General features: G+C 42.5%; 1 protein-coding gene across 4 annotated transcripts in view; it reads left to right on the top strand.

Moving 5' to 3' along the window:
- The first annotated feature begins 778 nt into the window (after positions 1-778).
- Positions 779-26,281, top strand: part of itpr2 (inositol 1,4,5-trisphosphate receptor, type 2) — a 48,485-nt gene continuing 22,982 nt past the window's right edge. The window contains exons 1-37 of one of the 4 annotated variants that reach the window (XM_076088892.1): positions 779-1,207; positions 5,548-5,618; positions 5,900-6,018; positions 6,109-6,195; positions 7,253-7,411; positions 8,194-8,292; positions 8,573-8,656; positions 8,792-8,938; positions 9,787-9,882; positions 10,146-10,190; positions 11,933-12,084; positions 12,433-12,532; positions 12,624-12,784; positions 12,884-13,025; positions 13,293-13,451; positions 14,281-14,453; positions 15,017-15,136; positions 15,372-15,557; positions 15,698-15,949; positions 16,039-16,186; positions 16,311-16,458; positions 17,027-17,214; positions 17,319-17,442; positions 17,544-17,601; positions 17,757-17,922; positions 18,130-18,297; positions 18,765-18,851; positions 18,948-19,073; positions 19,217-19,339; positions 19,614-19,811; positions 19,913-20,164; positions 20,305-20,430; positions 20,579-20,707; positions 21,097-21,217; positions 21,386-21,567; positions 22,106-22,248; positions 22,882-22,990. In XM_076088892.1, coding sequence (XP_075945007.1) covers positions 1,116-1,207; positions 5,548-5,618; positions 5,900-6,018; positions 6,109-6,195; positions 7,253-7,411; positions 8,194-8,292; positions 8,573-8,656; positions 8,792-8,938; positions 9,787-9,882; positions 10,146-10,190; positions 11,933-12,084; positions 12,433-12,532; positions 12,624-12,784; positions 12,884-13,025; positions 13,293-13,451; positions 14,281-14,453; positions 15,017-15,136; positions 15,372-15,557; positions 15,698-15,949; positions 16,039-16,186; positions 16,311-16,458; positions 17,027-17,214; positions 17,319-17,442; positions 17,544-17,601; positions 17,757-17,922; positions 18,130-18,297; positions 18,765-18,851; positions 18,948-19,073; positions 19,217-19,339; positions 19,614-19,811; positions 19,913-20,164; positions 20,305-20,430; positions 20,579-20,707; positions 21,097-21,217; positions 21,386-21,567; positions 22,106-22,248; positions 22,882-22,990 — 5,040 coding nt within the window. In that variant the 5' untranslated portion in view covers positions 779-1,115. The remainder of the gene's footprint in view (positions 1,208-5,547; positions 5,619-5,899; positions 6,019-6,108; positions 6,196-7,252; positions 7,412-8,193; positions 8,293-8,572; positions 8,657-8,791; positions 8,939-9,786; positions 9,883-10,145; positions 10,191-11,932; positions 12,085-12,432; positions 12,533-12,623; positions 12,785-12,883; positions 13,026-13,292; positions 13,452-14,280; positions 14,454-15,016; positions 15,137-15,371; positions 15,558-15,697; positions 15,950-16,038; positions 16,187-16,310; positions 16,459-17,026; positions 17,215-17,318; positions 17,443-17,543; positions 17,602-17,756; positions 17,923-18,129; positions 18,298-18,764; positions 18,852-18,947; positions 19,074-19,216; positions 19,340-19,613; positions 19,812-19,912; positions 20,165-20,304; positions 20,431-20,578; positions 20,708-21,096; positions 21,218-21,385; positions 21,568-22,105; positions 22,249-22,881; positions 22,991-26,281) is intronic. The other 3 variants (XM_076088891.1, XM_076088890.1, XM_076088889.1) reach the window with 3 other exon arrangements.

Raw genomic sequence — 26,281 nt, 5'->3', positions numbered from 1 at the left:
AGAAGGCTGATTCCGAGTGCACAGAATAAAAATAATTGCAGGGATACAAGACAACACTATGCATACATATAGAAATGCAACAGTGCAAGTTAACCCTGTCTTCTGCATTTGGCAACAAGTCCTCAACACCTTACGTCCTCTCTTGCAATACACCTGGGCAATAATCTTTTTGCATGCCTGGTCCATCCCTGGCAGTCTATGTCTAGACATCCATCATTATTTGCCCCTAAAATGGATATATATATGCCATCAATGAATTCAAACAGCTTCTCAGTGTTGTATGTCCCAATTAGCAATTTATGCAATTGTATTTATTTATTTCAGATGTAGCACAATGTAGCAAATTGCAGCCCAGTTTACAGTTGTGTGTAACCCTTTTTATATGTAAACGTGCAAAATGGAGACAACACACAGAGCTTTGCTGGTGGTTGAGTTTGAGGGAGAAAACAGTTTAGGAATTGTGAAAGATTTGTTCACTACATTGCAAATTGTGTGCCAAAGCAATGAAAAGTGATCCACAGTTTAGTCCAAATTGACTTCTGTTTTGCGGACTGTGTGAACACTTTTGAAAAAGGGAAGTCACTAATCTTTATATTCACGAGCCTCATCAAGTAATACTCCAATAGAAACAACAAGTAGGCCGAGGTAGACTTTATGATACTTTTTGATCGCCCTAAACATTACCCACAGTACAGCTGTATTTTCTGAATGCATTTTCAGGATAAAAACAAAAACATGTCATTGAACGGAATTCGCTCAAAGCGCTGACAGCAGCAGTCTCCTCCCCCTGAAGTGGATGAGAAGAAGAGCCTCCGGTAGCTGCCTGACATACAGGAAGAAGTTGAATAAGTCTCAAAACACAGCGCTGTCTTTTAAAAAAAACAAAACGACACCAGTTTCTTTTTTTCCTGCACTTTCGCCCCCCCTCCTCCTCAATCGACTTGCTGAAATGTAGAGCTGGAACAATGAAGGTGAATCTGAAGACCTGAACTGGAGACGCTGTAACGTGTGGATTACTTCCCCCCCCCCCCCCTCCCCCGAAGAGAAGAAGTAGCAGTATTTTTTTTTTTTAAATGGAGAAACCGGGACATCTCTAAAACGTCTATTGAGTGAAAATGTCAGAGCACAGGTCCAGTTTTCTTCACATCGGAGACATTGTGTCTCTTTACGCGGAGGGCTCGGTGAATGGCTTCATCAGTACTTTGGGGTAAGTTCCTCATGTGTGCCTCGTAGTCTCTGCTCACTGGGGAGTCCACATGGATTAATCCGCTTCGATACTTTCACTTTGCGGCTGACACCACGTATGCCTCTCGCTATCGCCACACGTTCACTGTAAACCGTTTCAGTCCAACGTTAAAGTGCGAGCTGAGGCCAAGGGCCAACTCTTCACGTTTACGCAAATGTAACCGGAATGCAAAGCAGCGCGTTACCCCAGGTGGACAAGCAGAACTCACTGCTGTGGTCTCCATAGCAGGGTCCGGGGACCCGTGGGGCGACGTGAGGATGTGTCAGGAGGGTCCTCGGCAGAATAATGTATAATGTTTCCAAAAACTTGTTTCCAATCATTGGAAGTTCTGATAAGGAGTTCTGATGAATTTGAATGCTGCGCACTCCTCCTCACCGTCACCCCGGAGACATTTACAGATATTTGTATGTGAGTTCAGTGACCTGACTTGAGTAAAGGAGTAAACCATTTCTATGTTGAGAGTGTTTTGTGTCCATCCTTTTTGCATAATATAGCATAGTGCAACAGCCAAGTTTAGAAGAGATCTGAGCCACACTTGGAGTTGGAGTTTCCTGCCAGATTCAGTCACCCGGGCATCATTTAAAGCATTGGTGACCAACCTGGGGCCCAGGACTCCCTCAATGGGTCATAACTTAAATGTGAGGGGCCCACAAGATAAGTAATGGGACAGGAAAGAATAAAGAACATACCATTTATATTAACATTTTCAGACTTTTTACTACTGTTTTCTTTTTTGGGGATTGCTGACTGCTCATAAACATATTCCATTCATCATGAGGCTAGTAGACACTTCATGCGTCATTTCAACCTTAAATAGTTTTGGAACCACTGCTTTGTTTTTCTTTAAGTTTGTCTTATCTGATACAGATGCAGTTGTCAGTTTGACTCCATACTCGAGGCTGTGTGTAGGCGTGATGGAAACTGCTTTTCACGGTGTCATTCTTCACACAGCGGTGCAAAGAAAATGCCATCAGCAGTGTTTTTTGGGGGTTTGTAGTTCCTCCTGAGCTGAAAGCCTCAGCAGAAGGTGAAATACCTCGGTGGTTCCAGGTGCACTCTGGCCTCTGAGCCTGCGGAACAAGCGTGGAAAGATCGACTGGCCCTGAGGAATGAGTGTGCCCCACCCACCTCCTCTCCCTTTTTCTCACCCTCTGTTTCTCACTCTTTCTCTTTCCCTTTTCTCCCTTAAATCCCTCTTGCAAACAATAACTTCACACGACAGCCGGCGTTCTCTGACATTAAAGCCTCTTCTTTAATGCTTTGAGCTGTGGAGAATTAAAACAAATCAAAGGTCAGCAAATGACAGCTGAAACATGTTGGCACCTTGACTTGCAACCTGTTTGTACGCAACAATGTTCCCTGCCTCGCTATCTGCAGGAGTGTACACACATCCAACCTACTTTCTCTTTGTGAAAGGCTCCCTTAACTGTAAAGGCGTGTGCCAATGCAAATGTCAGCAACAGCACACACAGGCTGTGAATTTCATAAGGCAAAAGTGCACAGCGGCGATTGTTCACAGCTCCTGTTGTGGTGAAGCAAAGCAGTGAAACTCTTATCAGGGCTTCAATAACTCTTGTAGTTCGACAGGAGTATTTCATGAAGGGCTGTGCCAGAGCTCACCAAGGCCCAGAGAGAGAGAGAGAGAGAGAGAGAGAGGCAGACCCTGCAGGAAGCTCCCTGAGCCACAGCTCCTGATGTGAGCACAATGAAACCTCAGCTACACAAGGCTGCTCATGCACTTGTTTGCTTTGGATAACATTGAATCTGCAAGTTCTTCACACACCTTACATTGCAAACACTTCAAACGCCGAATGACCTTTAAATGCCTTATACGGTCATTTGACTGGTCCAGCACCATTTTAGCGACATTGACCTCTTGAATTTTCTCACATTTTTAATTATCAGAAAGGATGATTTTGGAGATTTGTTGGTTCCATAGTAATCAATCAATTCACTCCATTGTGGACCTGTAGTGTATATATGAGAGATAAATTATAAGACAACGATACAATGATGCTGTGTCCATTATCTACTCAGTGTTTTTCTATATAATTATTTTCCCATTGATTTCTAATATGTTCCATAAAAAGTGAAATGATCTCGGATGTATTTAAAGAGGGAGTGCATGACTTTATCAGCACATTGAAACGTGCAAAAACAGGCGTTGGTTGTTGAGTCTTTCATAGTTTTCTTACAGATGAGTCATACCTCGGTTGACTTCTTCTTTTTTTTTTTTTTTTTTTTTTTATTTATTTATTTTTTTTCTCATTAGAAAACACTTGACAGAACAAGCATACCAGACCTGCTGCTCTGCATTATATTATGCTGTATTTGTTCCTATGTTGTTGTCTCAGTCCACTCAACACAAGCAATGGCGCTAAATTTAGCTCGTCTGTGTCCAGCGTGCTATCATTGGTTCATGTGTAACTCAGTTACAGAGCAAACTGTTGCGCTGGCTGTTTGAACTGGAGCCCGGCTCTCTGCCGACTTAAAGTTACTTATTTATGAGCTTGAGTGACTTTTCCGGAGAGCCTTCCTGTTTAGCCATTTAGCACTTCATTCTGCTTCCTGTTGGGCTCTATTGTGTCTCATTTAGATGTAACTCTGATACAGACTTGGAGGAAATAGTACACGGCCTGTGGATTGACACTGATCAAGTGCCGCAGCATAAATAGGAAATGGCTCCGCTCCCTTCAGCAGGGCTGCCAGCTTTGTATGAATTGGAGGAATGGTGCATTGCATTATGTTTCTCCTCAGTGGACAGGATGAATGGATGTGCTTGTGCACCTCGGCGTTTGGTGCAAATGGGATAAAGGGAATGGGATGATATGGAGGCTTTGATATAGAAATTCACGGCTGGTGTTCTAGAATATATTCCAGCAGATTGAAGTTAGAGCTTTTCTCTGATATGTAGCCACTGCAAACAACCAACAAACACTTAATGTCCCAAACAACACACGTGGACCCTTCCTCAAACAATGTGACCAGTGGGACCCTTGACTGCAGACAACTGGTTTTCCACGCGTATATTAAACCCTGATCTCAACTAAAGTGTACTGTTACACCAGATTATCTCACATTTGCATTCTTACTTAAACCAATTTCCTGAAAGAGGATTAGAGTAACTCCGGGACTAAATGAAGGCATGTGTAACTTCAGATCAATGTACAACAGCATCACATCTACTGACAGGAACAACCAGTCTGTGTTCAATCATTTGGATTAATTACATGTTCTCACGTGTACATAGCAAATGCAGAACAGAGGATTTCACTGCTGCAGTCCAGACCTACATTTGAGTGACAGAAAGTAAAGAACTGATCACTTTAGTGTTTCAGGTATTCTCTTCATAAACCCGTTCTTGTTCCGTCTCCATTGTTTTGCCTGCTTTCGTTCCTCTAATTCCACTAAACAATGTGCTCTCTGCCGTTCCAGCTTTTATGAGCACCTTCACCCTCAGTCTTCTCAGTGTTGACTACTAACATAGGTGGCTGAAATTGAAACGTTTTTTCAGAAATCAGTGTTAAACTGGTCTAGACAAAGACCTGGGAAACAGTCCAATGACAAGACAGCCTTCATGTTATGAGATGTAAGATGACAGACAGTTGTGACAAGTGAACAAATGCTTGATGTGGTAAATTAGGCTATGTGAATGAACACGTTTGGTTTTTACTAAATGCTCTTTTGCAACATTCATTCAGACATGTCAGCTCTTGCATTTACACATCTCAGCTTCCTCAATTCAACTGAACGTCAGTCTAATGTGTGAATTGTACTGACCTGCTGTGCATCACTACACCTGTCAGTGAAACATCTCCACTGTGTAACTAGCCCATAAAAGGTGAATATGTGGGACATATGGCAGTTATCAGGTGTATAACAGCCCTGGAATGCCCTCTGATCAACCCTGCACAGAAAGCACATGTTTTCCTCTGGTGGCAGCAGCCTGTACATGCTCTAGTAACTGATGCTAAACCTAAAAGAGAAGCTCACTCTTCAGTAACCAAAACAATGTTGGCAAAGCTTCATTTTAAACTCCATGTAGATGTCGGTGGATATCTATCTTTTGTTACGTATAATTAGATAATTCTCTACCCATCCATTTTCTCTCTGTATGTAAAAGCCACAGAGACCTGGATATCATTTTAGCCTGGTTTGTATTTCTAGATACAACCTCAGACCCGCCCCCCCCCCCCCCCCCCCCCCCTTCTTCTTATGGCGAATCATTCATTGAAAAAAAGGTTAAAATATGAGGAAATAGTTCTGATTGAATTCTTATCATTTTGTCCTCTCCTCTGCAGGCTTGTCGATGACAGGTGTGTGGTCCAGCCTGATGCTGGAAACCTGGCCAACCCACCCAAAAAGTTCAGAGGTGTGTAGGAATATACTAGTCACACTGGTTCGAGGTTACACACACACACACACACACACACACACACACACACACAGTGCCAAGGCTGATTGGGCCCTTTCCGCTCAATGTTGTTTCACACAACATTGTGGTTTTAGAGAAGCTTTTATGTGTTTAAGTGACTCCACAGGCCACTGGTGGGTAAATAACCATTTACCTCAAAAATGCTGTTTCACCACATTAAGACTCTTGAGTGGCACTTGACTTGTGTTGTGTTCCTGAATGCCTCTCCTCCTCTCCAGATTGCCTCTTCAAGGTGTGTCCCATGAACAGATACTCGGCCCAGAAACAATTCTGGAAGGCAAAACAAGGAAAACAAGGACACAACAACACTCAGGGAGACCTGTTTAAGAAGTTACAGGTAGAGCTTTTTTAATTTCACAGTCTACATCTAGATCTCCATATTCATTTGAGCCCCGAAGCTGTAGTAAATCTCTGTCTCATTACTCAGCATGCAGCAGAACTGGAGCAGAAGCAGAACGAGTCGGAGAACAAGAAGCTCCTTGGAGAAATTGTGAAATACAGTAATGTCATCCAGGTACAGCCCATCTCTTCAGCAAACACCCACGGTGTCAGTTTGTCTTAAATCCAGAGGCTTGTTTTGTTTTTTTGTGTTTACCGAGGTTGTGTTGCTGCCACCTGATAGCTTAGGCCATTTTGAACAAGTCCACAATGGTAGTTTTGGGTTTCACTGATGGCGAAACCCTTGCTTTACGGGTTGAATGGAGGAATGCAAAAGCATATTTAACTGCTGCTGCAAAATGCGTTCAAAGCAAGTCTCCATTGTTCCTTCAGTAAGCAGGCCTTTTTCAATAAGTAGTTTCTTAGTGTTGACTTAAAACATAATTTAGCGCTTGTTTTGGAATCGGGAAACGTGTTTTGGGGTAATACACACACTTCTTCAAATGAGGCCACATTGAATAAAATAGTGAACCAACTCTTTTAAATCAAACAAGAAGTTACCTTGAGGCAAAACCTACCTCTGCTTTTTCCTAAAAGGTTCATCTTCTCTTACTCTTGTACAGTGGTGGGAAATAACAAGGTACAATAACTCAAGTCCTGTGCTTAAATACTACCGGGACACACTAAACTTAGGTATTTACCTTTAATGCCCCTTTATAATTTATACTCTACTACAATTCATTTAATTTACTTTCAATACTTTTTTTAGGTTGGACAAAACATGCATTGTGAAGGTGTCACTTTTGGCTTAATTGTGATGGGATGTTTTTGATTTTTATTTTTACAAACCAAAGAAGCAATCGATTAATTGAAGAAATAATCAAGAGATGAATCCAAAAGGAAAATAATCATTAATTGCAGTCCTATATAAATACTAATTATTGCATGAGCAATAATAATCTAATAAATAATAGTAATATATAATAGTGTAACAGTCCCAAGGACCATTTCACTGCATCGAGTACTTTTTCCAGATTTTTCCATTTTCCTTTACTTAAAGTTACATTTTCAATGCAGGACTTTAGTCTTATTGGAGTATTTTCAGAGTTTGGTATAAGTATTTTTACTTAAACAAACTTAAGTATCTGAATCTGCTCTTGCAGTATTTAAACACTCTGAATCTTCTTTCTTAGCTCCTGCACATTAAGAGCAATAAGTACCTGACGGTGAACAAGCGTCTCCCCGCTCTGCTTGAGAAGAATGCCATGCGGGTTTCTTTGGACCCGGCCGGGAACGAAGGCTCCTGGTTCTACATTCAGCCTTTCTGGAAGCTCCGCAGCGAAGGAGATAATGTAGGTCTCCCTCCGCTTGGCGCCACAGACATTTCTTTAGACATAAAGTTCAGTTTGACATTCCTCTCTGTTACAAGTACAGCAGGTGCCCGACTTTTTTCTCATTGTTCGTCCTGTCCCAGTAACATTTCTGATTTTGTCCTTCCCCCTTTGGCTTTAGCATCCTATGGTTAAAGGTATTGCTCTTGATTGTGCATGGTGTTTGTGCATTATTAGGTCAGACAGAATCTCATGTAAAAAGCATGGATCCACCGGGCTTCCCATTGCATGTTAGGCTTTTAGGTTGAGCTTTAAAAAGCATCCAGTCGGTCCTTACTTTCTATCTACTTTTTGTCACTGATGCTGTTTCATGTATATTCAAAATGTTTTTGAATACAGCAGTGCCATAAGTGTGATGAGCGTCACATTTGTGAAACCACTGTGTGCTTGTGTGTGGCTGGTTAACATGAGATACTGTGTGTCTATTGTTGGGTTAGAGAGCATGTATTATGCAAGCGATGATACGACCACAGGCAGTGTACTTTCAGTCACTATATTTGTATGCTGCATTCATGTTTTGCTCACCATGGTATGAATAAACTAGTTTGCCAACTCAATCACTCTCTCATGTGAAGCTCAGCTTGTTGCTGTTGCACATAGCACCTCTTTGTTTTTTTAAAATAAGGGGATGTTTGCATGGACACAGTCTTACTTCCTGTTTCATCCATTTGACCACTTGTGGAAGTTTTCCAACCTGCGTCTTCACCTGCGTTGGCATATGACTGTCTGTAATTGGGTTCAAGGTGGTGGTTGGAGACAAGGTGGTGCTGATGCCAGTGAATGCAGGGCAGCCTCTACATGCCAGTAACATCGAGCTGCTAGACAACCCCGGCTGCAAAGAGGTGGGACTAGTTCATCTATATTGTTTCTGTCTGTGCTGAAAAACAAAGTTTTAGTCAAATAAAGAAAGAAAAACGAGAGAAAAACCTGTAGTTTTACGGTTTGTACGGAGTTTTTAATGTAATGCTTTATTGTCTTGGTCCTTTTAACTGTGGTTGAAACATTTAAAAAAAAAAAACTGATGGTTTTACAAGGATTTCAACAGACCTCATGTGACTTTTGTATGATAATCATCTAAACTTCATGATGTGTTTGCCCCTTACTCTCTGCTTCATGCTGCAGGTTAATGCTGTTAACTGTAACACAAGCTGGAAGGTCACCCTGTTCATGAAGTTTAGCGACTACAGGGAAGATGTGCTGAAGGGGGTATGTTGTTTTATCGCTTCTGGGTTTCCTCCGTGCATCTTTTAGCGCAACTGCATGTAGTTTGCACGTCTTCAGAAGAAAACTGCATGCAGTTATCTTGCAGCAGTGTCATGTTTTGCTCGTGTGGTCTGTCAGGGTGACGTGGTGAGGCTGTTTCACGCTGAGCAGGAGAAGTTCCTGACCTGTGACGAGTACAAGAAGCAGCAGCACGTCTTTCTCAGGACCACACTGCGGCAGTCTGCCACCTCCGCCACCAGCTCCAAGGCTCTCTGGGAGATCGAGGTAAAGCGCACACAGGAATTGACAACGTCGCGCTTTAATTCTGAGAACATCATTGATGCTAATTTATTCATTAATTTATACTGCTCTGGTGACATTTGTCTGAGTGCAGTTGATGGACAAATTGAAATGTGTTTTCTGTCCCTTGATTAACAACCAGCCACACATAAACAAAATGAAGACCCTTCTAAAGCCAATTGAATCATAAACTTTGCCCAACTTAGTTTAAATACACATAAATCAGCAAATTATGAATTTTTTTTATGTTCCTAAATTTACACTTTCGTCATCATTACGGAGCGTTTTCACACATTTAGGCCATAATTCCCTGTTTGATAATACACACTGTCGGCCATTTGAACCTTTAGTTCTTTGTTATCCACTTTCTGTATGTTCCTCTTTATCAGCTCGCACTGAGTGGAAGTTCCTGTTGTCCCTCTGCTGTGTGTACCAGAATGTATTTATCTTACCATATCAGTTGACATGTTGTTGCACCAGTATGACTAACGCAAAAATTCCCGTTGTACTTGGCACATGGACTCTCATTCTGACACCGCAGTGATGGGCTGAACTAGAACTCATTTGGTTTGTGAATTATTACCACTTTGAATAACCACTCTAAATAGAAGAGATCATCCTCTGACTGCTGTTAAACCAATCCTATCCTATCAGGAACGGTTCTGTCTGCGAAACAAAACCAGAAACTAAATGAGCCGTGTTACGAAGAAACTGTGAACAATGTTTGAAATGTCCCTCTGCACTGTATCAAACCAGCACAGACTGACACTAAAACACATACTGGGACAAAAACTGATGCTTCTAGGTATCCTTATTTTGTGTTTCCATGCCAGGTTGTGCACTATGACCCCTGTCGAGGTGGAGCCGGCCAGTGGAACAGTCTCTTCCGCTTCAAACACCTGGCGACTGGTAATTACCTCGCAGCAGAGGTGAGTTTTACTCTTTTTAATCCATATCATTTTGTAGCTGCGGGAAACTGAGATAATCTACTTTCCAGTTTCTGAATAAGCACAGTTGAAGGGGATTTTTAGGTGGTTGTGCTGTAGGTGGCAGTATTCCCATTGATATGGCATCCATCACCCATCTGCTGTTGAACAGTTTGCATTTGGAGTGATGGGGATGATAATGACAGGATGATCATCAGAGCTTCCTACGTTTGAGGTCACTGAGTGACCCCGCGGTTTCTCTGCAGGTGAACCCTGAATTCAAAGACAACACGGTGGAGCCCAAAGGAGAGGTGAGTCAGTCAAGCAAGCACATTTAGCTGCAAAGTCACACACCACCAACTGATTTTTAACATTATTGTGTCTACTAAGTTGATATTTATAATTCAAGACAGCAGCAATGCAAATATCATTTTGCACCATAGATGAGTCAGATTGACCGAAAGAGAGAACGAGCCGGTGAACAAGAAAGAAGATTATAAAAGTGTTTTAGTGGAAACAACGATTATCTCAGCAGCTAAACATTGTCTTCAGACACGTTTCCGTCTCCTCATCCTTTGGTTATTCAATACCGGCAGTTCTCTAACGGTCGCATTCAAACTCTGAATCTATATCTAGACATTTCTTTCAGCTCTTAGCTACCTTACGCATTTGTATTCTGGTAGTGCGAGGAGCACGCACACCAACTCTCTCAGCCTCACACTTTCTCATGCACATGCTGAGTTTCAGACACACAGGGGGCTCCTTACATAACGTCTGGGTGTGGGGGTGCCCTGCGAGAGGGGATGGAGGGGAGGCAGACGTGCTGTCTGCTCTGCTCCACTCGCCTGTGCTAAGCTGGTGGGGTGAGTCACCAGAAGAGGGAGGGGGGGAGGAGTGGGAGGATTGAGAAGCTGAGGCGTGGAGGCAGCTCTGGGGAGCTTCCCATTGACATGCAGTGAACGGTGGGAGAAATTAACCCTCGCCTTTTTATGTGCTGCATCTGCACCGCGCATACTCTACCAGCCTACGTACCGCAGTGTCTAACACACCACACGGAGAAGTCATGGCTCTCTGGCTACATCTCTGTGTAATTTGATACCTCATTAGTGCAAGAAGCTGTGACAGTATAGTTTGGCTCACATCCGTCCATCCTCAATTATAGATCTTATCAACTGTTGGGCTCATTTATCAGTACTTTATCAGTACTTACGTGGCAACTTGATACAAAACATGTATATGCTCGGCTTCTCATAGCCATAGTTATACTCACCAAACAAGTTCAGTGAAATGAGGCAGAATTTTTTAATATATAAATATACATTGTATACATGCAGTTTGGACATGAAGGTAAGAGGAAGTCCTGCTGTGTGCGCTGCCTTTAGCAATAAACAATTAATCAATTAATTAATTAGTGGACAGAAAAATAATTGATATTGAAGTTATCATCATGTGTGATGTCATAATTTAAAGTAATATACCAAATATGTTTTTCTGGTAGCAGCTATAACAATGTGAGAATTTGCCTTTTTATATTATTAGTATATTATTATTATTATTATTAAAAAACTGATTTATTCTGAATTACTATCATTATCTATTATTCTGCAGATTATTTCTCTGATCTATCATTTTGTCTATAAAATGGTCAACATTTCCCCATGCCCAATGTGACATCATTGCTTCTTTCATCCAACCAACAATTCAAAATCCAAATATGGTCATTGATAATATCAATAATAATGATCAATAATCAAAGTTGCTAATGATTAGTTGCAGCCCGTACCTGCTTAAAGTAACATTCATCCACTTGCAACAGTGTTAACACGCTCCTGTGAACCGCCTCTGCATGCATCTTTGTTTTATAGACTTGAATATGGACTGTTGTTGTCTACAGTAGACAATCCATGTGTTAATATTGATAAACAACTTAACTATGTGCCATATGAGCTTTTAGACTGCGGACGTTAATTTATACTTCCTCTGTGTGCATGGTTGTGTGTATCCTCGTGGTTGTGTGTGTGTGTGTGTGTGTGTGTGTGTGTGTGTGCTGCAGAATGAGACGGATATTTTGTTCTCCAAGAGGAAGCATCAAGCAGCAGAGAAGATTGCTTTCACCCTGGTTTCTGTTTCCCACGGGAATGACATAGCCTCTCTGTTTGAGCTGGATGCCACCACTCTCCAGCGTGCCGACTGTCTCGTGCCCAGGTCAGTCACTCACATGGGAGCAACAACAACAAGTTACATCCGCTTTAGTTGCATCCACAGTGGGCTTCTTTCACTAGAGTTCACAGCGCAGAACAGTTTAAGATAATATCTATATAATATATATTTTGACTCCAAACTATCTACTTTTATGAATTTTCTTCAAAAATGTGTCATTGGTAATACTTGCTATTTAACAATTACACAACAGGCCGAATTGCCATCACTTTAGCTATGCTAACAGCTAATTGATTCACCAAGATGGATGCTATTTAGTTCAACAGCAGCAGCAAGCGTACAATCAACTAAAGATCATATGAGATGTAAATGCCTTGTCCCATTCTTCCTTAGAAACTCCTATGTGAGACTTAGGCACCTGTGCACCAACACCTGGGTGAAAAGCACCAACGTCCCCATCGATGCAGAGGAGGAGCGTCCGGTGATGCTCAAGGTCTACACACACACAGACACACGCACACACACACACGAGTAAAACAAACATGGATGCATTATTTAGACGTTTATGTTGGCTGTCATAATAGATTGGCACCTGTCCGACTAAAGAGGACAAAGAAGCTTTCGCCATCGTATCTGTTCCCCTGTCGGAGGTCAGAGACTTGGACTTTGCCAATGATGCCAGCAAGGTCCTGGAGTCCACTGTGAGGAAGCTTCAGTACGGAAACATCGCTCAGAATGAGAGGAGGTACAGATGCTTGAGCATGACAACATAGGTGACACAAGGTGGTGTGCATGTTTTATGATTTTATGTTATTTTTTGCCTTCATATATTATTTTTTTTCAGGTTTGTGACTAAGCTCCTGGAGGACCTTGTTTTCTTTGTATGTGTGGTACCAAACAATGGCCAGGATGTTTTGTCTGTGGTCACCTCCACACCCAACCGAGAGAGGCAGAAACTCATGAGGGAACAGAACATCCTTGCGCAGGTCAGCACGAGTACACACACACACACACACAAACACACACTTCTGTCCTTGTAGAATGCAGACTGATCAGAACTTTAACACAAGGCTCCAGGACTGACAAGGATGCCCAGTGCAAATCTTAAATTGGGTCGTATTTCCATTGGTGTGATATTTTACAGTAACCACAGATTGGCCTCAAGAAGCGTATTCATCAAAGTATCTCCCTGCTATAGTTCGTAGATGCTCGGTTGGTTCTTCATCATTGTATGTGGGTTTCTGTTGCTCCAGATCTTTGGCATCCTGAAGGCTCCATTCACAGATCAGGGTGATGGTCCGTTGCTAAAGTTGGAGGATTTGGGAGACCAGCGCTATGCTCACTTCAAGTACATGTTGAGACTCTGCTACAGGGTGCTACGCCACTCCCAACAGGACTATCGCAAGAACCAGGCATGTTTCCGTCTTTTACAGTCTAATATTGAGTACTCATTGAGTTTCAGGCTCATTAACATGTTAATTAGATTCTGCCAGACTGTCAGACCACAGCTGCTGTAATGATGCCCTTCATCAAGAAAGTAGTAGTGCTCTGTGGATTGACAGAAAAAAATCATAACATGTGGTGTGGTCTCATTTATTATTTCAAATAACAAATAAAATAACAATAGGTCCTCCGCTCCGACTACGTCAGTGCTCGGGCCCTAATTATGAAAGACAAATATTTATAAGGAATAAAACACACACACTCTCAGCTCAGTACACTCATGGATTTTGACCAGCGGCTGATGCTATCAAATCAAGCTACGTTAGTTAGCTAGATACTCCTGCATAACTGATTCTACTGAATACTTAACTGATTTAGGACTCTTCTTGTCTACTGTCCAGCATTTTAGCATGTCACAGATACACATTTATGTAGTTTTATTACAAGAGTAAAACAAACAGCCATCATAAATGATATTAGAGGCACCTGTGCTTTTCTACTGTAACAAGTCAAATTGTCTGCTGAAAAAAATGTATTCATCTAACTGAAGAAAATCCATGAACGGGGGCATTTAATTTGCTGTTATGCCATGACCACCACTTGTGGCCTTAGTGAGCAAAAGTGTTCAAGAAATATTATCTCGTAAAATTGCCAAATATTTTCTAGTTGCACCTTTGGAAATTATAAAGATTTTCTCACTTTTTTTCCGATTTGATTTCATACAAATTGAATTAATTTTGTGCTGCTCAGTGTCTTAACGGTTTGTGGTTATGACCATATGTATTTTGTGCCAAATAGGAATATATAGCCAAAAAGTTCACAATCATGCAGTCTCAGATTGGCTATGAGATCCTGGCTGAGGACACAATCACTGCCCTGCTGCACAACAACCGCAAGCTGCTGGAAAAACACATCACAGCCAGAGAGATTGAGACCTTCGTCAGCCTGCTGAGGCGCAACAGAGAGCCCAGGTCAGACACGTACACCTCCAGAAGACTAGATGACCCAGGGGAACGATTTCATAACATTGAATATAGGACAAATCTGACATGTGCATGGGAATTTGTAGTCCTACTTAAGACTTTTGTTGCAAATGGTTAATTTTGTAACACAGGGACTGAACTTTGACACAGTATAATGCAGAATAATGCAATCAAATACAATATGTGAATCTTACTTACGTAACCCTACTTTTCTGAAATTCTCAATTCCATTTTTATCAGAAATTAATTTCTAACCTTTACCATATGGTCACTTTGACGCCATATTTTGTGGTGAGTGGCTAATTGGTATATTAAAAGGTGTTACCGTTATTGTGTCCCTCTGCTTTATACGTTAAAATACAACAGAGTATGTACCGTAAGAGTATTATCTGTCGTATAAAGCAAATTTTTACATGGAAAAAGGGGGAAGAAAAATATGTTATGTACAGCCAGGAACACACACAAACTTCAGTTCATGTGTTCCTTTGCTGAAGCGTTGTGTGTAAAACATTTGTTAAACGTGGTGATTCATGTCTGCTCTACTCTTCTAGGTTCCTGGATTATCTGTCTGATCTCTGCGTGTCCAACAAGACTGCAATCCCCGTCACACAGGAGCTTATCTGTAAATTTATGCTGAACCCCACCAACGCAGATATCCTCATCCAGACCAAGTGAGTCACACCCTGTGGTATCTATATTTAAAACATCCAAGTTGATCCTGTCATATTTCACTCCTTCATTTTTAAACATGTACAAACACGCACATTCAGTACGCTCTAAAGAACGTGCTGCTTCCTCCTTGTGAAATCGATATTTTCAGCAGCCGCAGTTCTACGTCAGAATTTAATGTGGGCAATTTTTCCAGTAACTACTATTTGTCACACTCCCTCTCTCGCCCCCCCCCAGACTAATCCCTAACACAGAGATCACCCTGGAGTCCTCCTTGCTGCAGGAGGAGGTGGAGGAGGAGGCTGAGGTTTGGCTCTACTGGATCGACAGCCACAAGGAGCCTCACGGCAAATCCATTCGCCACCTGGCCCAGGATGCCAAGGGCAACCACAAGATGGATGTAGACATTATCACCTATTACAGGTGACGATGGCATTGTTGGTTTTAGTTCCCCCATGTGCTGCACCTTATTTCAGTAACACAAAAATATCTGAAACAAGCCCCCTTCATCTTCCCATGTCAAATCTGCAGAAACAAAAACATGTCCCTTGCCTCCTCTGTAGGTACCAGTTGAACCTCTTTGCTAAGATGTGTCTGGACCGCCAGTACCTAGCCATCAACCAGATCACCTGTCAGCTTCCTGTGGATCTGATCCTGCGCTGCATGTTTGACGACTGCCTGCCCTACAACCTCAGAGCCTCCTTCTGCCGTCTCATGCTGCATATGCATGTGGACCGTGACCCACAGGAGGCCGTGGTGCCCGTACGGTATGCCCGCCTCTGGACCGAGATCCCCTCCAAGATCACCATCCATGAGTGAGTGTCCATCTGCGAGATTATCTGTGTTATGTACGGGTGTATTTTGCAAGTCACCACATGCAGATTGTGAATGTGCTTTCCCACAGGTTTGAGTATGATTCCACTGACACGTCAAGAGAAGAGATGAAGAAAAAGTTTGCTCACACCATGGATTTTGTCGAAGAATATCTTAAGGATGTGGTCAGCCAGCCTTTTCCATTTGGAGAAAAAGAAAAGAATGAACTCACGCTAGAGGTAAAATAAACACATACAGTAGGCTATTTCACTCTGAAATTGTACTTCATGCATGTGTTTTTGTGTGCCACTGTAAGGGTTTATTTATTTTTTATCCTTATGATGATTGACTTCTGTCTTCCAGGTGGTGAATCTGGCTCGCAACCTGGTTTACTTTGGTTTCTATAGCTTTAGTGAGCTGCTGCGTCTCACACGCACTCTGCTGGCCATCCTGGATATTGTCCAGCACCCACTGACCTTCATGAACAAGCTCGACAGGAGCCCAGAGACTGGTCAGTGCAGTTACGCAGCATAAGGGTATTGTTTCATAGAGTTGGTCAACTAAAGTTTACTTTTCTACGTTGCACTTTCAACAATAGATAGAAAGTTTAAAGATAATGAGTAAAACTGAATTTAGTTAAGGGACTAAGATAATTGAAGGGGGAGGAGGCAGTTCCATAATTTGGGTAAAATAAAACATATATATGAAACAGAAATATGAAGTTACAGAAATAGAGACCTATAGATTTGAGGTCTACGACTTCTGCAGATCAGAAAAAGTAGGAAGAAATCTGCTAATCGAAGTGAAAAATATAAGCGGACAGAGTGGTAAATAAAGAGAGTGGTAAGGGTTAATGGACTGGAAACAATAACTGCAGATTTGATTTTGTTCTGGGCCATCAATTCGACGTCCTCGGGGCACTTGTTTTAGCTTTATGATAAACACAGTCAAAGTTTCACAGGCTTGAGCTGAAATATGTCAACTATGTAAATAGCTGTAAACGATAGGCTTTACACACACACACACACACACACACACACACACAATGCAAAATGTGTGAAGATGAATGTTTCCTTTAGGCAACAATGTCCTGCGTACGATCCACGGAGTTGGGGAAATGATGACTCAGATTATGATGAGTCGAGGTGTGCCGCACAGCCTCCCTGACACCTCGCCATCCCTGCGCTACGGGAGAGGACACTTCCTGCCAGACAATGAGGATGTCATGGTGATGGACACCAAGCTGAAGATCATCGAGATCCTGCAAGTAAGCGCCACCCACTGCATGTACTTTAAGTTATTGTTGTTGAAATTTGGCATTATAAAAAAAAGTATTTCAGTGTTTAATTCTATTTTTCCTTTTCCCATTAGTTCATCCTGAGTGTGAGGTTGGATTATAGGATCACATACTTGTTGTCCATCTACAAGAAAGAGTTTGGGGACAAGGCCGTGATTGACAGCTCTTCCTCTGTGACTGAATTGATCCCAATGACACGTACGACTTTATTTTCTCTCCTTATCCAAGTGCTAAAATCTTCTTTTTACGTTCTAAATGAGGTGTTTACTGTCCTGTTGTTCAATTTCTTTTGTCTCCAGCTTCTGAACCGGACATAGATGAGATTGCAACCAATGCAGAGAGCATGTTTGCAGGGAGGTAGGTGAAGCTGTGCTTAAATACAACCGACGATTCACACAGAGAAATTAATTAAATATATAAGTTGATTGTTTTTGAAAGACCTTGTTCCTTAGTCTCTTTGGCAATGATGCATCTGCTTAAAAACTCCTATCTAAGCTTTGTTGTGATTTCAGCTCCGAATTAAGTGCAGTGGAGCTGGACGATGAGGGGGGCAGGACGTTTTTGAGGGTTCTGATCCATCTCATCATGCAAGATTACCCACCACTGGTGTCTGGCTCGCTGCAGCTCATCTTCAAACACTTCAGCCAGAGAGCAGAGGTCCTGCAGGCCTTCAAACAGGTAGGGACACAGCAGTTAAACTGTCTCACTAAGAGCTTCCTCAGCTGGAATCTAGCTCGCATTTTAACAATACGCAGACTTTCCAAAGTGGCGCACTGAGACTTCTTGGCAGAAATATGCTCTCACACACAGTTGTTCTTTTAATATCTTTGTCTGGTTAATTTCTCATCAAGTGTGTTTGTGTGTGTGTGTCCGTGTGTTTTCCAGGTCCAGCTATTAGTGTCAGAGCAGGATGTAGATAACTACAAGCAGATCAAGAAAGACCTGGACCAGCTGCGTCTGACAGTTGAGAAGTCAGAGCTGTGGGTGGAGAAAAGTGGAGTCTACAGCAGTGAAGACCTGGGGGTCAGGCAGGTCAAAGAACAGAACATGGAGGTGCTGTACCATCCATTAATGCTATCTCACATCTAAAAGCAAAAAAAATCACATTTCAGATTTTAGTGTGACATTTATTTTTCCACGGGAAGTTCCTATATTTATCGTAAACAGCCCATCAGTCATTCAGCTGCACTGTAAATGGCTTCAAAGCTGATGGAAAGCTGTTTTGTTGGCTCAGTACTAAGGAATAAGGAATCTGCTGTAAATCACTTTTTATTAGTCAGGCCTGTAACATGTAGTGTGTGTGTGTTTACGTCATACATTGTCATAATATTGCAGCGATGGCAATGATAATGATCTGTGCAGGGACTTTTCCCACCACTGGTGATTAGAGACAGGATGTGATGGTTGTTGCAGCCAAAGATAAACCTTTTGAAGTAAACACAAAAGAATTGTGGAGCTTTACTTAACTATTACTTGAATGTATTTACTGAAAGCTTCTCTTCATGTATGTGTCTTGTCAGGAGGTTGTCCTGAGCCCAGTACAGGATGGAGATAATAAACCTCAAATTGACGGCAACAAAGAAAACAACTACAACATCGTCAAAGAGGTGCGCTCCATGCCTTTATTTCCAGGTTACTCATCTCTTTTTGTTCTGCAGTGCGTCTGTAATACGTGTGTGTGTGTGTGTGTGTCTGATATTTAGATCCTACTGAGACTCAGTAAGCTATGTTATCCTGGTAAGAAGAGTCGTGTGCAGGAGCAGAGGCTGCTGAAGAACATGGGGGCCCATACAGTGGTGCTGGACCTGCTGCAGATCCCCTATGAGAATGTGAGTAACAGCCAAAATGAATGACTCGTTGTACTTGATGTTGTCTATGAAATCTTTGCACATCATTGTTTCTTGATGTCACGCTTTCTTAAATTCTGTCCTATAATCTTTCCTTTTATTTGCTTGGTTCTGCCTTTGCACAGAGTGATGAGAAGATGAATGAAATCATGACCCTGGCACATGCGTTTCTGCAGAATTTCTGCAGAGGGAACCATCAGAACCAAGTTCTGCTACATAAACACCTGAACCTCTTCCTCACTCCAGGGGTACATTCACCTTGCTGTACATTTCATTTGTTGTCATGCCTTACTTTTTAGCGAGGTCTTCCTTTCTGGTAGAGCATGCAGTAGCATCCTCAGGATTTATCTATCATGAAAAAGAAATACAACAACAGCCTGACAGCAGGAAAGTGATATGTACTAATTTTGTATTAGCAAGAAAAGTTGTCTTTGTTTCTTTTCCTGTTATACAAATTCAACACACTGTTATTAAGATGATCTTCCTCTAAAAGACTAAATCAAATCTCCTATATTTCACCAGTTGCTTGAAGCTGAGACAATGCGGCACATCTTTATGAACTACCAGCTGTGCAATGAGATCAGCGACCGTGTGGTCCATCATTTTGTCCACTGCATTGAAACACACGGACGACACGTTCAGTACCTCAAGTTCCTGCAAACCATTGTGAAAGCAGATGGGAAGTATGTGAAGAAATGTCAGGACAAAGTCATGACAGAGGTGAGATCCAATGTTTTCAAATGAAGACGTTTGTACGTTTATTAATCAGCGAGTATAACTGTAAACCTTTCTTCGGGTCTCTGTTTGTTTGTTTTGTCCAGCTGGTGAACGGAGGCGAAGACGTGCTGGTGTTCTACAACGACCGCTCCTCGTTCTCAGTGTTGCTGCAGATGATGGGCTCCGAGCGAGAGCGGACAGATGAAGATGGAGCTCTGGCCTACCACAACATGCTTGTGGAGCTACTGGCTGCCTGCACCGAGGGCAAGAACGTCTACACTGAGCTGAAATGCAACTCTCTGCTACCGCTGGACGACATTGTCAAAGTTGTCACTGATGTCCACTGTATACCAGAGGTAAGGCTGGACAAGTTTATGGTATAGATAAAAATACACATTTTGTCAAGTTTTTTTGCATCCTTGGGTACATTATTTAGTGTAATTTCATCTGTCTTTTATCTTAAAGTAACCAGGCATCCTTTTTCTTTATCCCCCAGGTCAAAACTGCTTATGTGAACTTTGTGAATCACTGCTACGTGGACACAGAGGTTGAAATGAAGGAGATCTACACCTCCAATCATATCTGGAAGCTCTTTGACAACTTCCTGGTGGACATGTCCAGTGTAAGACTCTGTCAGACTGATACTTTTCTAATGATGTGTCTAGATACATTGAGGCTTACTCATTTTCTAAATCCATTCACTCACTGCGGTGTGGTGTTGGGAGGAGCTTGTTCAGAAGTTTTACTCCATTTTCGTTTTTGCATTTAAGGTGTGCAACACTACCACAGACCGTAACCATGCTGATTTGGCCCTGGAGAAGTATGTGACAGAGACAGTGATGGCCATTGTCAAGGGTTTCTTCAGCTCACCTTTCTCTGTCAACCACTCCAACCTGCAGGTATTGTTTTTCACCTCTGACAAGCAGGGGAAATGTTCCCGCAGAGAGAGGCTCACTCGTGGCATGTCCAAATCCTTTGCCAACTTTTAGCTACTGTACAGTAAGATGATTTGATAGCAGACTGCCGCTTTTACTGCACCATCACCTGGGACCTTGTTGTTTCATTGCAGACATTTATATACGTCGAGCAGATGCTTGAGGTGTTTTACGCAGAAGTCTGTACTAATGTCTGCCATCAGACACAATATTGAAGTGTTCCCGTCAGGATTATCTCTGTTTTTCTCTACACTTATGCCATTTTCAAAAAACAATATTCCCTGCTCTCTCTCTCTTTTTCTCTCTCTCGCTCTCTCTCTCTCTCTCTCTCTCTCCCTCTCACCATTAAACAGGCAAACCAGTCTGTCTTCATCAAGCTGCTTCAGTCTTCTTTCAGGATCTACAACTGCAACTGGATCAACTCGGCTCAGAAGGCTAATATTGAGAGCTGTATCAAAACGCTGGCTGACGTTGGTGAGTGTTGCTACTCTACTGTCCAGTCTTTGACCAATGATAGAGATAGAGGCATTGAAATATTGATTAAAATGCAACTCACTAATAAATGTAATCGTAAATGTATGTATTGTGTTGATTTTGCACACAAAATCACACCGACATCCAACCCTTCGTGTTCTTCCCCAGCTAAGGCACGGGCCATAGCCATCCCAGTGGACCTGGACAGTCAGGTCAACACTTTGTCTCTGAAGGTCCATAGCTACATGGTGCAGCGAGCGGCCAAGGACTGGAGGATATCTGCCCGCACACGACCCCGCAAGGAGAACCTGGGTGGCCCTGACTACAAGAACATCATTGAGAAGCTTCAGGTGCACTTTTCTTTCAAACAGGACTAATAGTCTACAGCCACACTGCACGAAGGCATGGCAGAGCTTTGAGCTTAATGCTAAAGTGTTGGGCAAATTCAGTTTTGACCTCATGGTGGTGCTAGATGTAAAGTTCAGGATCATTAGGTTATTACAATCATCTTGAGGAGGGCATGGATGTCATGACCAAATTCTATGGCAATACATCCAAAAATAACATTTCACTTAACAACCAAAATTGTCAACCTCATACTGGCAATAGAGGAAAAAGTCAAGTTATTAGGTCACATCCTCTGGATACCGAGGCTATGTGCACAACATTTCATGGCAATCCAGCAAACATTTGTTGAGATATTTCAGTGTTGACCAAAGTGGTGGACTACCATCCCTAGAGCCGTGCTGCTAGTGTGGCTAAATGAATAAAATACAGAGTCTAAATTTAGAAGTTTATGTGGGCTTTTCTAAAAGGCTTTTAGCAAAATCATTCTCTACAGGAGAGCATTTGATTGAGCCTTTATGTGTGTCGGTCTTTGATGTACAGGGGGTCGTGTCCCTTCTGGAGGAGCAGTTCAGTCCGAAGGTTCAGGCAGAGTTTTCTGTGCTAGTGGATGTTCTTCACAGCCCAGAGCTGCTGTTTCCAGAGGCTGCTCGGTTGCGCTGTGAGAGCGGAGCTTTCATGTCCAAGTAAGTCACACAACCTGTGTAAGGAACAAAGAACAAATTCCTAATTTTTCAAAGCATGGAGGACTCTTTTAAAAGTGTTAGTGTAGCTACAGAGAAGAGCGACAGCATGGGTGACATTTAGGTTTAGGTTAGGATTTTTGACAGAAGTTGCCGATAGCTGTTAATTATTGCTAATATTTACTTTGTTGCTAAGTTAAAGGTTGGCAGGTCAAAAAGTAGCATTGACTAAAACCTACACTAATTAGGAACGATTATACTGTATGTATTCAGTAGTTGTGGGGGCTTTGGGAAAGAGTTGAAAGTCAAGAATATTTACACAAAAAATATATTTGAAATTATAAATGGAACATTACAAAGACCAAGATGTAGCTTTAAAGTAAACAATAGTAAATATGTAAAGAACAAACTGTGGTCAGTGGATTACTCAAACTAACATGTTGGATATGTAAAGAATATATAGTTTGATACATCAAACCTCCAGGAGTTCTGTTACTCTGCTGCTGCTGCCTGACCTCCCCGGAGAGCAGAAAGGGAGATTTCCCCTGTGGTGATCAGTAAAATATCTCTTTGATTTGACTCGACTAGTAGGACACAATTCTAAGTGATACAGCATCTATCTTTTCTCTCTGTCAGACTGATCAAACACACCAAGAAGCTTATGGACAAAGAGGAAAAGCTGTGTATCAAGATCCTGCAAACACTCAGAGAGATGATGGACAAGAAGGAATGCTTTCAAGAGGCTGTGAGTACTTGACTCTGAATGAGGAGAATTTCACATGAAACATGGTTTTAATTGTTATTCTTCACTTTTAGAAAGTAAAACTTCAGAATTCCCAAGAAAATTGTATTAGTTTCTCACAATCTCACTGTTACATAAAAAATGTAACATTTTCTGTGGATTACGCCCTATCTTCAAGTGCCAGCAATGCTGTACTCCCATCAGCAGTGCGGTGTAGTCTTTGTTTTCTCCCAGGTCTGTCGGCCCCGAGCCCAGACTCCCCTTCATCAGTATGCTGTGGGTCTTTCTATGTTACATAACACAGGGAGGCACTTGAGGACACACTCACACTGTGCAGGAGAATAGGTGGGAGGAAGTAAGGGAATGAGGAGGGGGAGGAGTAAGAGGAGGGGGGGCAAGCACGGAACAAACAAATCAATACTGCAGCGAGTATGGGGGTGGGGGGGGGGGGGGGCAGCATATCCTGCTGCTGCACCCCCACTCAGCCAGAGGCATGGAACATGAATGACAAGAGTTGATAGAGGAGACTGAAGGAGGTGGCTGTGTGTGTCTGCTTGTGTGCACCAAGGGGGTGGAGGGCGAGGGCCAAAAGAGTCCGGTATGTAATCACCTTTGGATGGTTTAGAAAAGTTTGTTCCAGCAGGTGACAGTGTGCAACTCACACGGCACAAAATGAGCTGATCAAGTCCGGACTTTAAAGTGAGAAGACAACAACCCAAAAAAAACACTGTTGTTCAGAATTTCTCACAACTCAGTTTATTGAACTAAACGTTGTCCTGAAGTGAACTGGGAGAAAGCGTGTGTTGCTGTCCTCTGACCATGTGGGATTTGATGCAACATGATTATTATTTGGCTGACAATGCTGTCTTAAAGGCTGTTACTGTTGCACCACAACATCACTTGTTGGAACATAATGCATGTATGTTCCTTTACCTTCTCTTTCATTGTAATTGCATTGTCAATACTGTCAAGACTACCTTCCTCAATATAGTGCATGGCAGCCAGTGTCACTTACAGGAGTCAGAGTTTTGTTTTCCCTTTTTGTGTTTGCATCTTGTGTCAGTCAGCCAAGCTGGTGTTTTTTTTTTTTTTTTTTTCTTCGAAAAGGCAAATGATTCAACCGTTTTGTGGAATGAGACAAACGAATTTAAAGTAGAAAAAACATCACTTTTTTTAAAAGCAGCTCAGCGCATTCGAGCAGCCAGACAGTGCGGTAACGATATGTGAAATGTCAGTTTGTGTAGGTGTGTGTGTGAGTGTGCTCAAGCATGTATTTGTGGCCTCTCTTTGTCATATCCCTGTAGCCCTGAGCGTGGAGCTGCAGCCTCACTGCACAGGAGAGAGAGAGAGAGAGAGGGAGCGCGAGAGAGAGAGTGGGAGAAAACGATTGATGGAAATAATGAGAGAGGGAGAGGCAGACAGACAAAAACAGAGGGAGAGAGAGAGAGACAGAGTGACAGCATAGGCAGCAGAGGTTGGTGGCTCCCCTGGGGTGCAGTGAGTGGGTGGAGGAGAGTGAGAGAAAGAGATGGAGGGAGGGAGCGTGAATGAGGGAGGGAGGGAGGGAGGGAGGGAGGCAGCCATGTGAGGAGCCATGTGAGTGGAAGGGAAAAAAAAGTGGGCAGCGGCTGCAGGGTGAGGGATTGGAGAGAAGCGGAGTCTGCTCAGTCCATGAGGAGACAGGGCAGGGGGTGCACTTACGTAACAGCCTGCAGTGCCTGAGCCAGCGTCACGTGGACCATCACGTTCTACCTCCCTCCCTCCTTACTCTCCCTCTTCTGTCCGCTTGCTGCCTCTCTGCTTTTGCCCCCTCCATGCTTTGTCTCAGTCCATCGCATTCTGTCTGCCCGCCTGAGTTATTTTCTATCTCTCTTCCCTCTAGTCCCACCCAGGCTCTGCTCTTTGTTTGCCTGGGTCATGCCAGGAGAGCTGGTCGGGCAGCGGAGGGAAGAGCCACAGCGGTCACAGTATAGAGATGTGTTGGCTCTTACTGCTGCACTGCACTTTATTGGCTGTCAGATAACGGCAGCTCCATAAATGTTTTTGCTCCCACTTGCCCTCCAGATGTCTTTGGTGACAGGTTTTTTCAGGCTAAAAGACTTGAAGAATGATACTGTACCATAACTATTTACATGGGAGAAAATCTGCATAAAGTACCATTGTAGACTTGCATTTTAAATATTATCTCATCCAATGCAATTTGTCACTTAAAGAATAACGCTGGTGTTACTCTATAGATGTCTGATTGTCAAATCTCATGAGAAAACAATAATGCAACTATTAGTCTCAATACTTTCTGACTTCCCTACCCTGTCTGTGCTACTCGGCTGCAAGCACATTTGTTGCCACTGAAGACATAAATCTTTAAAAGTGGGTCACAAATACACAGTACATTAGTACTATGTACAGAATAGTGTAATAGTACTAAAAAAAAGTGTTTTCTTAAATCGCATAGGCACTGTAGTATTTCACAAATGTTAGTCAAACATGACTGAATTATGCATTTATTGGGGCCGATTTTCCTCTGTGGATTAATACATGTTTGATGCGGACAACATTGACGGCCCATAGCACAGAGGAATAAGTTATAGGAGGGTTTGGATACACTAACAGTACTTGTAATAGTACTTATTGTTGACAATGAGAAAATATAGAATACCAGTAGACTTATCCTTTAATACAATGGCACAAGTTTATTTTTTCTTATTTTAGATTTTAGAACACATGCATGCATGGTTTGCTGTCATGTGTGTATCTGCATTCAAGTGTCTTCTTGTTCACAGATGATTTTAAAAAGCTAGTTATGTAATATAAATCACTCTCACACTCTCCTCCCTCTCTTTCACACTCATCCCTGTCATTTACACGCTGTCTGTCTGTCCTTTCTCTTTCCCGTCCCTCTCTTTCTGTCTTGCTTGCCAAGTTTCACACCACCTGCCCAAGGCAAAGCAGATTTACAGATTACCACCCTCTTGATACTAAGCACATCACACAGATGCATGTAAATGGAAAGCCTCGCTCAGACACACACACACACACACACACACTCCCAGGCATGCAGTGCCACGCTGGCTGTCCCTGCGTGAGCTCATCCTGCAGGGTTTTCCCGTGTTGTCTGTGTACTGGTGGGAGTAGTGGAACATGGCTTAGGTTCATCCACATGGAGCGGGTCAGGCAGGCAGAGGGCTGGATAAGCTCACGGATACTCTTATGGTTTGACCTTTGACTGGATTCAGGCTGACACAGCATGAGTCAAGTCAGAAAGTTGGAGTTAAGTAATCTAGATCTGGACCC

Source organism: Anarhichas minor, unplaced genomic scaffold (assembly GCF_050575085.1).
Source record: "Anarhichas minor isolate MPS153535 unplaced genomic scaffold, ASM5057508v1 ptg000011l, whole genome shotgun sequence".
Lineage (NCBI taxonomy): Eukaryota > Metazoa > Chordata > Actinopteri > Perciformes > Anarhichadidae > Anarhichas > Anarhichas minor.
This window is presented reverse-complemented; position numbering and strand designations above follow the sequence as displayed.